The 15,250-nt window shown below is 39.2% G+C and overlaps 1 protein-coding gene across 7 annotated transcripts in view; it reads left to right on the top strand.

The window, feature by feature from the left end:
• The window catches only part of SEPTIN8 (septin 8), a 77,715-nt gene that overhangs the window by 56,003 nt on the left and 6,462 nt on the right, over positions 1 to 15,250 (top strand). For 5 of the 7 annotated variants that reach the window (XM_048862504.2, XM_048862505.2, XM_048862498.2 and 2 more), the window contains one exon: positions 715 to 905. In XM_048862504.2, coding sequence (XP_048718461.1) covers positions 715 to 905 — 191 coding nt within the window. Of the gene's footprint in view, positions 1 to 714; positions 906 to 5,434; positions 8,478 to 10,333; positions 12,602 to 15,250 lie in introns of those variants that run through there. The other 2 variants (XM_048862502.2, XM_048862503.2) reach the window with 2 other exon arrangements.

Below are 15,250 nucleotides of genomic sequence, written 5' to 3'. Positions count from 1 at the left end.
CCGGCTAGCCGGAGCCTGTTGACCCAAAATGCTGTGTAGACATACCCTAAGTGACTTAGAAGCGTAAGTCCCATTGAATGTCAGTGGGGGCTTAGATTCTTCTGGAAATGTTATTCTCTGTGCCTCCCTCCTCCCCATTCTGTACAATGGGAATAGTTGCGCAGGTCCCATTGAGGATCAGTGAGGTCATAGGCTCCTAAGCCACTTCGATGCTTCTGAAAATTAAGGCTTCTCAGAGGAGCTGAGCACCCACAGCTCTGGTTGACGCCAGCAGGAGCTGTGAAAATCAAGCACTTACTGTCATGACTAAAATCACAGAGGAAGCCTGTGGTAGGACCTGGAACTGAACTTCTATCTTTTGAATCCTAATCCAGTGCCCTGGCCCTAAGACGTCCTTTCCCTCTTGCTGTTATACATTATAATGAGTGGCTAGAGAGAGAGACTGAGACAGACAATGTTGAGGTTGTCATGTTGGCTTGCCCTTTACGTGCAAAGGCGAGTAATATGCAAAAAGCAGGTAGTTTAGGTCCCTGTCTTGCAGAGAGAGCAGCAATGTCAGACCCTGAGTCTTGTGTTGAAGCTCTATGACCTCAGTGGGACTCTGCACAGCAGTAAGAGTCTGTGATTGCTGCTCCGTGGTGAGAAGTGGGGCCTGGGGCAGTAGCCCAGCAGACGGTCATGGAGGCAATACTCATGGAGTCTGTCTTCTACCAGCTACACGAAAAGTTTGAGCATTTAAAGAGGATACATCAGGAAGAGAAGAGGAAGGTGGAGGAGAAGAGGAGGGAGCTGGAGGAGGAGATGAATGCCTTCAACAGGCGGAAATTAGCAGTCGAAACCCTGCAGTCTCAGTCCTTGCAAGCTACTTCACAGCAGCCACTGAAGAAGGATAAAGACAAGAAAAAGTAAGCGGTTTAATTTGAACCTTTTTCAGCCATTCAAAACATTTTATTCTTTCAACAACTTGGTCGTTTTAGACAGAAACAAACACAATAAAACACCACACAAATGAAGCTGTAAAGCTAGTAAATTAAAGGGGATTTTAAATCTTAAACCAGCATTCTTCCAATCCTCCTGAAAGGATCCGGTTATATCTGCCCCCTATAGAAGCCTTGGTGACTGGAGAGAAAATGGACCTGTCCCTTTTCAGGCCTGTTAAAAATGAGAATCAGGTGACATTTATGCCCACCTCCTTGATGGCCGGTTCAAGGGACTGGCTTAGCCTGTTTAGCCTCAGGGAAATGTGTTGTCTCTCTTTCACAGGAGAGGGAAGAGGAGGATTCCAGAAAAAACAAATAGTACAGTGTCCTTCAGGCCTGGCCTCAGGCAGTGCAATAACATTATTGTGAGCTGCAGGGTTTGGGACTGTGTCTGTAGGATGCTGAAGGGCTGTTGGCTTTGCTGGACAGTAAAGAGTTAAAAAAAGAAAAAAGGGCAGCTAAAAATGAAGGGACGGTATGAATGCATCGTGGCCTCTTGGGTCTCGTTCCTGCCTATTTTGAATCACTGACCTTTAGATAGGAGGAAGATTTTTCTTCTACCCTATGGGCCAGACTCTGGTACCTCTGTGACTGGCCTCTTAGCATTCCCACTGAGGTCAGTGGTACTGCTTCTGGCATAAGGGTGCTCATCAGTCGGAATAACGGTTTTCAGAATATAGCCCTATGCGCGTGACGGGGGAAAGAGAAAACAAGTGAAACAAATGGTCTGCTCCTGCTCCCATTGAAGTCTGTCTTCGGTGAGTGCAGGGTAGGGAACAAAATGGAAAAGGGGTCACCCTAAAAACTGCTATACTTCTCCGCTGTTCTAACATCTTACGCTGTTTTCTCCTGCAAGAGGAACTTAAATATTCTCTTTATGTTCCATCAGATCCAGAGCAAGCTGGTGGTAACAGTAACTGATAATTTTGATGATGGAAAGATAAAGAACAGGTGTAGCAATCATAATTCAAGTTTACTCTTGACAACAGGGCTTTCAGGTTTGAGATTGCCTAGGAAATATTGTGCTACAAGCGAATATATTATCTCTGTGATGCTAACTACAGTACAGTATGCAATAACACTTCAGTAGATAGTTTGTTTCCTCTCAGGGAAGACTGTTTCTATTATTTAATGTGTTTACTTTGGATTAACATTTTCCTGGTAAAAACCAATTCTGGTGCTGTCCTGCATGCTTTGTGCGCGTCCGACCTGCAGCTAGAATACAAGCACTGATTATAAAATATTATATTATAATGAAAGGATTGTCCATTCAAATGTAGTGCAAATTAAGGCCCACGTGCTTGTGCATCTCTGAGATATTTGGGCTAAATTTATTTCAAACCTTCAAATGTCAGCCATGATTTTGCATGAAAATGATTGAATAACGTCATGGGGCTTTTTAGACAAAAGACAAGGGGCCGAATTCTGTCCTCAGTTACACTTGTGTAAACTGAAACTGACGTAAGAAAGATCAGAATCTGGCCCCGCCCTTACAGTATAAAGAATCTTTAAGACCAGAATGACTTGATACTCTGCCCTTGGATATAGTGCGTATAGTCCATGGCTGAATAGCCGCCTTTGTTGCCGCTCTGAATGTTGCATAATGTTCTGTACATCTTGTGACTGGAGGATGCTACTAAATGTAGTTCAGGCCATCACAGCTTTGTGTGTTGATTTGATTACATAGCCTTCAGGACCTGGGAGTTATAATTAATCATCGTTAGCAGTACACAGTGTGGCCTTGTTGACCAGCTCTGCTCGAGAGCTGTATCGATACAGGAATAACATGTTGAGTTGCATCTTGTCCTGATTGTGTGAGTCAATGTAATAGAAGAGGATGCTGCAGATAAAGAGGGAGGTACCTTAAAGTATGAGGGGGAGTTTGCAGGCCTGCCTGCTGTTTAACGAGCACCCAAATTCATGCGTGCATTTAAAATAAACATTTAAATCCTGGGTGACTTAGCACTTGCTGCCTCAGCTTCTCTCTCTCATAATTTTGCAGTATTTATTATCTCATTAAAAAAACACAAACATGCTAATTTACATATACTTTGACTTAATTTATTTGAATATGGGACATGAGCTAATTGCATTCCTCATCAGCAGTAGTGTTGGTGGCCATACTCTGGCCAGGCAGAAGCCAGATGGGTTCGCATCTCATTCATGATGCATTATCTAGCTCTCCATTTAGAAATAGATATCATATGCTTCATTATTTAGCAATCGATCTGAGATGTGATTTGAAACTCCCTCGTTATTAGCACATGACTGAATAGTCTGAGTTTTGCCACTGTCATTACAAGGTGGTTACAGTCAGAAATGGGACTGTGTAAAAATGACAACAGATTAACTGAGTAAGAATCTGACTGAATAAGTTACAGACTATTTATTCTGGCTGACGTAAGTACTTCTGAACGCATGGGCGGGACACTGAGCTGGATTCTTTTGTGGTTTGTGCATCGAGAGGTTTGATAAAGAAGTTCCAGTTGTGGGGGCTCTAACCGTGACTAAAAAACCTGAAAGATTCTATCTTGAGTCTCAGATTCCAGGTTCAGTTTGGCATTTTGAAAAATATCACCTTTTTTTACTTGTACACCTGCTGCAGAAGTCATTGTGAGACAATGAATATGGGGGCAAGTTCCAGAATGCTGTTTGTACAGAATAGCAAAACGTTTTCTGCTCAATCAGGATTGCGTGGTACGGAACGTAAGAATCTCCAGCTGGAAAAGGTTCCATTCACCATTGCTGCCAATGCTCTTACTTTTTAAATATTTTGTCTGGAATGGTATTTCCATCCTTTTTTTTTTTTTGGTAATACCGTTATTGCATATCCATGTGGAGACAGGAGGGAGAGTGTGGAAGAGCATTAATGTAGCCTTATGTCTCAACCCATCCCACCCAGCTCTGCCCCTATGGGGGCTGTTATAATTACAGCTGGCCAGCAATTTTTTGAGAAAAGAAAGGGTCGGTTTGATGAGTTTTCCGACTTAAAAATATGTTGGAAAAAACATTCTGAAATTGTTGAAACATCCCCTTTCGACATTATTTAAATGAAAAGTTTTGGTTTTTTGGGTCAAAATGACTTTTCCTTTCAAAGTGTAACTTAATTTATGCTAAACTTTTTTTTTTTAAAAAAAGAGAACAAGTTGAAGTTGAAATGAAATGTTTTAATTAACTCAAATGTTTTTGATTGACCCCCCTCAAGAAACCATTTTTTAAAAAAATTTGTCCATGAAAATTTTGAGATTGATTTTTCATCCTGATTTGGGATGGGAAAATTTTTCAAAGTCTCCGGGAATGGAAAAACAGTTTCCTGCCCAGCCCAAGTTATAATATGCTTAGTAGTAAACATTTTTCAAGAGGACTAGGAGATTTAGCCACACAAGACCCACTGAAATTAATGGGAGCTGTGTGTTTAAATTCCTAATTATCCAGTGTCTTTAATTTGGGATGTTTCACCAAAAGCATAACTAGCAAAGTGCGGGAACCTTGATAGCTTTTACCTGTGCAAACAGCGACCTCTGGTGGATACTACTGAAAACATGCTTCGATGCCTCTTCCTGATTGTGTTGTTGGGTTGTCACATATTTTAGTATGATTTTAGAGCAGTGCTTTTCATATTAACCTTGGGAAAGGGGTATGTGTGTGGAAAACTTCAGTCAGGCTGACACTCTATAAAGCTGAATCTGTAGTTGGTACAGAGCACTATCACATAAGAGACCTGGGTTGGATTTGCAGAGACGGGATTCCTGCTCCCTTAACTGGCAAAGGCTGACGGTCCAGTTCTGTTATGCTGAACTTGTGCAGTCATTTACACCAGTGAAAGGAGAGAGTAAAATGCCACCAACTCATAATGGTAGTGTTCTACGCTCACTGACTACCCAAGGTGCAGGGATTGGGAAATCAGGACCTGAGAATGCCACAAAGGATGCTTCCTCAACCCATTTGGTGGATGTAGGAGTGGTGTCTGAACAGAGGACCATCCGCCTGTTCTTGAACAGATAGATCTTCTTTCGGCCTCTGGGAGCAGGAGATAAGTAAGCCCAGGGAGAAGGAATGGGGAGATAGAATAGGAATCCTTGGTGGAAATGCTTTACTAATTCTGTTTCATTGAAGTTCTTGTAAGATGGCTCATTAAATCTGACATTTGATTTTAAATTTCTATAGAGTTAATTTTTTTTCATAGCTTTGATTATTAAAATCAGGAATCGGGGATTAAGGATTGCAAATAATCAGATCAAATGTTTCAACAAGGAGGCTGGCTTTCACAAATGCAATTGTCAGCCAGATTATGCTTTGCACCACCTTTAGTTTAGGACGCAGTTAGCAAGTCCTGAAATGCCAGATCTGTGGTCTCTCTTCTTCATTGTATATGTTTTCTCTAGAGTTTGCTTTTGTTTAATTTCCATAACATTAATCCATGCTGTTTTTGTTTTATGTTTTGTTTCTTTCAGTTAATCGCACGCAGGCCAAGAGTGGACTTTGTACTTTCATGTGTTAAGTTGCGCGAATTTCCTACCTTGTGTTACTTCTGTCATAACATTGTGTGAGTGGACCAAAGTGAAAGAGAAAATGAGCCTCTTCAGTGTTTACAGTGTAACAATGTATTGTTATCTGTACAGAATTTATGAATAGTTTTTAAGGAAGTAAACGTCATACTGTGTAAATTTTCTGACACAAAGTCAACTAATCCTGAAAATGAGCAGGCTTATTTTGTTTCAGACCTGATGGGCAAACATTCACTTGTAAAGTGACCATAATTGTTTTATCAGAACTAATATTACTAATTAATAGTTACTTTACAGATTACATTAATTTTTACTGCTTAATGGGGCTCCTGATTTGATTTTTTTTTCTACATTTGTTATGAGTAGTGTGAAGAACACACTTTTATTTTTCTAACAAAAGTCACAACTTGAATAAGTTTAGAATTGAAAACAACACTTTGAATTTCCTAACAGGTCCCAAGTGCTCTAGGCTGAGTAACCTACTCTCAGGTAATTTTTTTAAAAAAACCTAATTTCTCTAAACACTTTGTGCCATGCATAATATAAAGAGAGTGGCAATACAAGTCCTATGACAACGTTTTGATTTTTCTTTACTGCTAACATGGAACATTTAAATAGGAAATTTTTCCTTTCCTTAGGGTATGTTATATTATGTGGAACGATGGGATTTTTGTACCTCCACTTGTAACTTAACCAGTGTGTTTTGCTGTCAAGATGTTTGATCATTCATCTTGAACTTTTAAATTGTTTCCAGTGTAAAAAATATACCCATAAACAGATGTGTAATGAATACAAGCAGCCTGATTCTAAGCGGGGCTACGTACTCCCAAGTCCCATTAGTCCCCTCCTCTCGCAAATTTTTCTCTTTAACACTATTTTGATATTTGGAAACCATTGTTTAGCCCACAGGGCTGTATAGGGAACAATACTATTTCAAGCAGTGGGCAATGGCCCACCCTTTGCATGATGTAGGCAAGGCAGTTGGTGACTGTGGGTGTGTTAGGTAGATTGTCCCTTTTTCATTTAGACACAGTTGTCTTAGCTAAAAATAGTTAGACTCAAAAATTCCTTCCGATAATGGGCTAAAAGAAAACAAATGTTTTATACTAGCTCCCACTTAGTGCCTTTAGAGTTTTGGTTAACCGTTTCAGCAAACACTGGCTAATTAGGTGTTGATTGTGAGCATGTCCATTTTATTTAGCATTCATTTCTTCTAATCATTTTTAGAGATCTCTTAGTCTTTAAACAAATGTGCTGGCAAATTCCTTATTTGACTTTTAAAAAATGGTGTATAGCCTTGTAATCTGAGCCTTTAGCAGGTCTGTTCAGAGGTAGCATTTAGCTGTATTGTATACTGAGGTTCTTCAACTTGCATATCCTGATAAAGCAGCTTTTTTTATACATGCTCAGGTGTTGAAATATTTTCTTACAGATGTTGGCCTTTTATATGAATATATTGAAAATCATGTCACAGTATTACTTGATATTTGTAAGTAAGAACCTCATGAAAATTATACAGGTACTTTTAAAGACAGACCATTTTAAAAAGAAAGAGAGTTAAGAGAGAGTATTAACACTTATTCAGGACTTTGCTGAGATCTGACCATTTAATTTTAAGGCTGTGCCTCTTTAAACTAAATATATTGTAAAGAATAACTGTCAAATGTTGAGGGTTAATATGTTTTTTAGAATAGATGCTCAAAGAATATAGCATATTGTTACATACACGACAATCCTAGGACATGATTGGCTGAAAATAGTCATGTGGCAAATTAGTAGAAAATCATGGTATTCTTACTCATGTGAGAAGTTCCATAAAGATCAGTGGACTAATCACATGAGTAAAGCAATAGCTTCTGGTTTATATTATTTTACTTCTCAAAGGCCAACATTACTGAGAGTTGGAATAAAGTTAACGAATTAGATTAGATTAGATCACACATGCAAATGAATGCATTATGATTGGCTTTTCAGACAGTAGTTTTCTCCTGATCTCATGCTGCAGCCAACAAGATCATCTATGCAAATATTTTGTTCCTGATTGGCTCATCAGCGATCAGAATACTTTTATTCCTAGAGCTGTAACTATTGTTTTCTTAGTATGTTAGTTAAAAAAAAATAATGATGATAAAAATAAAAACTTAATATCCGTGGCCATAAGAGAGAGATTTCCAGATATTTCTGAAGACATTCAGAATGTATGTAATGATATATTAATTATTAATTATTATTATATTATTTTATTATATATATACATTGACTTCATGTTGTGGTAAACATCATTGTCCTTTTAGTTAAATACTGACCTCAACTTTCCCTTGGTCATTATTAACCTCTTGAATTGATAGACCATAATATTCTCCCCCAACAGAAGTCAATATATGCTTCTTCTTTTGTTAGTACTTGATTTTTCATTTTTGCCTGAGACCAAATTTAAATGTTTGGTGCATTAATGTAGTTATGTACTTGCTTTTTATTTAACAAGTTATCAATATAATGTGACACTAATCTCACTCCAAGCTGAAGATTTACCTCTTGTGTTGTAGGCTAGAAGAAAATAACGATTGCTTCAGAAATTATACCCAAAATGAGCAATCCAATTAGAATATTTTTTCTGGTTATTTTTTTAACATACATCTGTAAAATGCTGGCATTAATGGAAAAGTTATCCATTTCCTATCATTTAAACACCCATTACCATGTATTTTTTCTGCTTTTTAAGTTAAAATGTATTTTGGATGTCTCTTAATTTTATAAACGTTTTATGTGTGCATGGAGCAGGTTCCACACAGAAGTGGGTGCTGGGTTTTTTTGTTTTTAATTTGGCAAAAATATGGAGAAATTTGTGGAACTGCTCTTTTGGAAAGTTAACATGCTTCTCAGAAAGTGTTGCATTCATTCACTTTGTCATTCGTACTGTTTTTTGACTTTCAATTATTTCTGTTCACTTTGTACTTATTTCTTTTATTAAATCTCACATTTATTTTGAGTTTTGTGGTGTCGTTTATTTGACAGTACTTTTCTAAAACTTCCATCTGCTAATAGCATCCTAATGAAATAATAGTGTAATGATTGCACGCTTATCCAGATACAGTATTTGTTTTCTGTTATGGCTTTGAATTGGGCTCTCGATGAAATAAAAATAGCTAACTAGTAAATGTATCATATGGTGTACAAAAAGAGATGCTTTTCTATCTTGGGGAAAATTCTTAAGTACCAACTTATGTTTCTCTCCTATTGGGCAAATGCTGCTTTTTCAAGATGCTTATAAACAGTCTTCCACTGTGTAATTCTCTAAGAATAGATCTATCAGATGTTTCTCTGATGTAAAGCTGGCCAAACTGTCACTATAGGATCTCCATGAAAAGGTGAGGAATCTGGTCTTCTACTGACACTTCCTTTCAGTGTTAATGGAAGCAACATTCATTTATGCAGGGGCACAACGTGCCCTTAGTTTACTCAGCAAACCTAGGAAACAAATACACAAAATTATTTTGGAGAGACTTGCTAATTAAAAATCTAACTGGAGTCCTCTTCTGAATGTATCTTCCATGGGGCCCTGCTAACTCTTAAATCAAGTATAACTTGAGGAATTAGTGTCTCGATCTGTTTGTCCTAAGCTACTGGACTCAGAAATTACGGTTGCGCTTAAGAAGTAACAACCTTAATTCCAGCCTCAGGCAGACTTTGACCTTAACATGTGACACTAGCTCTGGTTGTGTTTTTGGCCAAAGCTGTCCTGAAACCCAGAGCTTTAAAAATAAAAAGTGTTCCATAATAGCTGGTGTTTTGGGGATTTGAATGGATATGGGTGAAAGAAGGAAGGCATGTGCTGTGTTCTGATGACCATTGACCAACCTTTGATGGCCTTGATGGTACTATTGCCATCCAGCCTGGGAGCCCAGCCTGGATCAGAGAGTTAGGAATTGTTAAGTGTTGGAGTTATTAGAATTAGATGAGTACACTTCCCACGGAATCCCAAGCAGATGGAAGTTGCAGCAAATGTGACTTAACCACATCCTGAACTGGAAATTAAGAAACTTTGGCCTATAAGGTCTATGTGTAAAGGGAGTGACGGAAGAGGGTACATAGTAGCTGCATTGGTAGTAATTAATGGTGAACACTTTGTGACCAGGTAAAATATTTCTCAGGGTAGCTTCTCTCTCCCACAGAAGTAACCTTTATAATAATATTTTGCATTTCTGTACCACCTTCCAAGGATCTCAAAGCTTTTTTTTACAGACAATGGTGAATGTTAAGCCTCACTACACCCAGATGAGGTAGGTATTATCTGCAGTTTATAGACTGGGAAAGATAGAAAACAAGAGATCAAACAACTGGTACCTAGGTCACACAGCAAACCTATATGTGGCTCTGCAGCAAACCCCAGGTTTCTTGCCTCCCACTTCTGTGGTATTTAAGAGGGAGGAGTGTGTAGTGGTTAAGTGTATAAAGTCTCTAAGGCACAGACTGGTTTGGCCTCTTGGTACTTAATCTTAGAAAATTGTTTTTTCATTGAACTAGCTAATCTCCAGAGGTCCTCAGTTATGGCTAAACTTGATACAAGGGAGACGGGCTCCACTTTCCTTCTGTCTCTGTGGAATATCTTTATTTTGGATGATTTCTCCAGCATTACCAGTTGATTTAAAAATCCCAGTTCCAACATGAAATCTTCCGCAAATATGTCCCCGTTCAAGTCAGGGGTGCCTCGTGCATGCCTAGCGCTGCATGTTACCAGCCTATGTGCAACCTTAGGTTTTGTGCTACTTTGACCTTTTGTGCTCTCTACACTTGATGCAATTTACCTGCAACTTAAATATTGACTCTCTCTTGTTCTTTCTGTAGCTTTTTTAGTCTTCCCAGTGCCTGCTCCATAACATCAGGAAGACATGTTAATTAGAAGATTTATTAAGGCCAAAACATCTCATGCAGAAGAAATTAACTGGTGCTTTCACCTTTATGCTTGCAGTATATTGCACAGAAGAGAGTATATACCAAGAACTAAGACATACTGTATCTTTTGATTTGGACAAGTTCTTTTGAAACAGGTTTCTTGATAAATGAAATCTAAGATACTCACTAAAAGATAAATTGCTAATTACGGCTAATGCATGACAAGCACTAAAACCAAGATACTAATCATCTCTGGCGTTAAGAACCCATACAAAGTAGTCATAAGCATTTACACTGTTAAAGTTTCCAAGTAGCAGAGGAACCGTCTTGGTGTGTTAGCATGAATCAGATTTTCAGCTTGCTGCTTAAGCTGCCATTGTACAGTAATGGGAGTTTGATTTGTTCCTCTTAATTTGATTTTTGGATTGTAATTAGAGAAGTTTCTAATGTCCTTAACACATCAGATGGATTCTAATATTTCTTAGCAATAACTATTTTGTATAGTTTTTTAAATGTAGATTATCAGTGAAAACTTTTATAGCCAAAAGAATCCCTTTATTTGTTCAATTTTCCCAATGATAACACATATGCCTCATGTTTAAAAATCCTCTCCTAAAACTTCTGTTGTCCCCAATTTCTGTGTTTGCACCTGATTCTTCAGTTCCAGGTAATATTGGATTGCAATTCCAGAATCCTTCTCTATCTGCAAATAATCTGTTGATGCGTTGAGTGATAGTGGAACCATTTTAAAGGACAACTAAATGTAATTAGTTCATGACAGGGTTAAGTTTTATGCACTAGGGCCTAAAGCTAGAAATCTGAAAAATGTAGAGTTCATGGTTGTAGGTGATATGTTTATGCCAGAGGGCCACTTCCCCTAAAAGCAAATACTGGTAAAAGGCTGCACTTTCTCTGCACCAAACCAAAAGTATAGAAATATACAGAAGCCCATTTTTCATTTTTGTTTAAACACTTGCATAAACTAGTTACAGGAATAATCTTCATTGCACCAAAGGTAGGTTTAATAAAAAGATGAATTGTGAAATGAATATATACTTTAAAAGTGTACTTTATAGTAAACCTAAATATGTTCAGTGAAAAAATGAAGCCATGTGTCCCAATTCATAACCTTAGGCATAAATCTAGTTCGCTTTACCCTGTTTGTCTCCTTTAAAATAGATAAGAATAAAAACCTGATAGAAACAGAGTGGGGCTACTGGGGAGCTGGTTACAGCTCCCTGTTTTTCTCTCTCTGGGGTGCAGGTTTACAGCAACATTGGTGCTGCTCTCAACTTTCCTAGCTATACACCAGATGGAGATAGCCAGAGCACATCCTGTTCTGGCCACTTTCCCTGCCCCAACACATGCCCTGCAATAGGGCTGTGAGTGGGCAGGGGCAGGAGCTAGCTATGCTGGCCCTGTGCCTGCTGGGGGCTCCCTTCATCTGAGGGCAGTCCCTGGCAGGTGTCTCGAGGAAGGTTTCCACTCCCTTTGTAGCGCTTGAATGGTGCAAAGAGCCAAGTGGAGCCAGTGAGCTGGGCCACAGAATGGAAAGAAACGTAGCTTTCTGTGATCTCCACAATGTGCCAGATCTTGGAGTCTGTGGCGAAGTGCCCATTGAACAGAATGGGTCCAGAATTTGGATTAATGAGCAAACGACTGTGTGCATCTTGAGACAGGGATAGTGCATGTGTACTGCCTGCTCCAGAGAGGGCTCAGAGTTCTCATTGTCATGAACGCTCCCATCACCAGAGCATTGGGGTGCCTTTTACATACACTCAATACAGAGATACATTTACTGAAAGTCACAGGCACATACCCTGCGATCCCCAGCAATGACCAAAGCAAACTCCCCGAGGTAGCAGATTAAACTGACGTAGAAGGAAACATTTTATATAAAGTATAATTAATGTGTGGAACGTGCTGTTGTAGGCTATTAAGACAAAAGAGCATAGTAGGATTCAAACAAGGATTAGGCATTGATATGATATTGTCAGTTACGCTAAGGAGGGTAAAATTTGTAAGTAAAATATCAACCTCCCATGCTTCAAAACATAAGCCAACCACTAACTTTTTCCACAGGCACATTGCTGCATAATTTTCTATTTTGAGGTTTTTCACCTTCTCTTGAAGCATTGGTATTGGTCAGTTGTAAACAGGATATGGGACTAAATGTTATGACTGTTCTTATGTTACTGTTATTAAAGGGGGAAAATATTAGCCCATTGCAGCCATGTACTTTTGCTTCAAGTTTCAGCACCTCTGTTTCTTTCAGAAACCTGTGTAAGGGCAAATGGATTTTGAATCTCAAATCCTTCTTCATTGCTCTGCTTCTGGATCTCTTCTTTGTCTGACCACAGGAGTTTCCTAATACGTGTAATTGTAAATTACCTTCTCTTTTAGATTAACTGCACGATGTATGCAGCAAGTAGTGATCAAAGGTTGGAATATTATTTGAAATGCCCTGATGCTACATTTAGATCTGATTGTTTGTAATATGCTTTATTAACTGTGGTATATAGCCAATCTCTGTGGCACACATTTAATGAAGGAGAAACGTGACCACATTGATGGGAAACTATTTCACTCTGTATGCATGTGCTTCTATGTTCAGTTCACGTTCATGTTTTGATTCTGATTCAGAATCTCAAACTGCTTGGAAGACAACAGTATCTGAAGGATTTATCAGGAAACTGCTTACAGGCTAACCAGTCCCACAAATTACTTATAGTAGATGATTTCCTATGTTATGGCACGTCTGTGTAAAAGGTACTTGTTACTTTGTGTTTCGGTGTGCGGGAGGTCTGACCAGGGTGAGGCAAGAGGCAAAAAAGATCCCATCTTTGATAGTTGATGTTGATTATCCAGGATTTTAGTTAACCACCGGGCTGCCTTGGCATAGGTCCTGCCCATATCCGTCACTGTGGAGCTCACTTAGAACTGTCCAGATGCACTTTGGACTGTTATTTGTTTTTGACTGGTGTGGAGGTGTGCATATTTGAATATTTTAGTATTAAAAAAACCTTGTCTCTAAAAGCTGTGTAGTGTAGACACGCCCTTAGTGTGTCATTAAATGTTGTTTCACACCAGGAAAAATTGCTTGCTAAATACACCATTCAAAAGAAGAGGGTGTGTCCACACGACTGAAAAACTCCATTCAGGGTGAGAGCGGACCCAAGCCTTTTCACCTTACCAGACAAGGTGCTCTGTCTTGCTGAGCTACGTTGCTCTTTGGGAATATTCTATAATTAGCCGGTGGCATTTCTTTACAAGGACTGTTGATGTGGAAACCCAGGCTAGGCCATCCATACAGACCATCAGCAAGGGGATCCAGAATCAACCATGGTACAACTCACCCTCCCCACTCCACAAATTCTCCCTGTTTCCCTAATTACAGAAATAGGTGGTAATAACACGCCTAAGGGCTCAGAAAGAGTTTTTTCCACCACTAAAACTTCACCTTGTATTAAAATATAGAGATAATACCCCTGAAGCCAAGTTCTGCTCTCAGTTATACCAGTGTAAATCAGGAGTAACTCTGCTGAAGTCAATAGAGCTGCAGTGGTGTAGGAGAGAAGAAAACCAGACGCTCTCATACGGTATGTTGCAATAATATTTTGCATCCAGATCTTTCCTGGTGTGACACGTTGGCATAGGAGAACATTCCACTAAAGAACAACCCACTCCCTCCACAAATGAGTGTCATTAATTATGACTCTCACAGTGCTCCATGAGACAGAGAAATCAGTATTTTATCCCAAATATAATAAGGAAACAGACACAAAAGTTCAGTAACTTTCCCAAGATCACATGGTCAGTCAGTAGCAGAGCCAGGATTAGACAGGAGGCATTCCTGATTGTCTGTCCTATGCTCAGTCTTAAAGCCCAAGCTGCTTCTCTGCTAGAAACATACGTTACTGGCTGTTTTTGGTTAGCAGAAGCTTTGATAGTCTTGAGTAAGCACCACTGAATATACATTTACTCCTAGGTATAAATATGTACATGCCAAGCCTCTGGCAAATAGTGGTCCTGCCAAAATCAGCTCTAACCACACCAGACCTTCACAAGCCAGTGCAAAGCTGGCTGAATCGGTACAATTCTGCCCAGGAGCAATGGCAGGTATAACCTCTATAATAAAGTGGTTATTTAATATGATAATGATACACAACAGTTTAGCCATAGCTGCTATTGCCACAATGATTTGGCTAATTAACGGAATACACTGATGTCCTTTATAATACTGTGAAGAGAGACCAGTGCAAATCTTGCTTGGAATGAGTGTAATCTGTGATTGATGTGGACTTGTACCAAAAAAAAGAGGGGAAGGGGGGTGGCAAAAGGAAAATACTGATCCATGAAATCGAACTTGGCAACATGATTCTAAATTCTGGTATTACTGATCCTTAGGACGCTTGACTAAACAGTATACACAGCCTTCCCATGCTGATTAGTTGCTCAGTCAATAAGGGAAGAGGTGCTAACAAGCCCAGGCGGTATTCCCTTACAGGTGTGGAAATTTACATGCACCGCATACACCCAAGATAATACTGTCTTCCTTATAGCTCGGGTCAGACCATTGCAGTAGCTCTTCTGTCCTTAAAAGAACAGCAAGTATGTCTGAGCGATATACCATAGAGTCTTATAAGTTCTAATGGATGATCTTTATGTAGATAACATAGCCATGGCTAGTGACATTTTGTTTGTCTGTTGAGGAAGTGCAGAAGTCTAACGAGTACATTTATGATACAGCTGTAACATTAGAATACGTGTTTGGGAGGTGATGCATGCTCCCAAAGGTACAGAGCTGCCAGAATACCTTTGTTGCAATGGGCACGCTGTAGATTTTGCTGTTCACTTTTAGTGTCAAGT

This window comes from Caretta caretta, chromosome 8 (assembly GCF_965140235.1).
Source record: "Caretta caretta isolate rCarCar2 chromosome 8, rCarCar1.hap1, whole genome shotgun sequence".
NCBI lineage: Eukaryota > Metazoa > Chordata > Testudines > Cheloniidae > Caretta > Caretta caretta.
The sequence above is the reverse complement of the archived record's forward strand: the minus strand, read 5'-3'. Positions and strand labels throughout refer to the sequence as shown.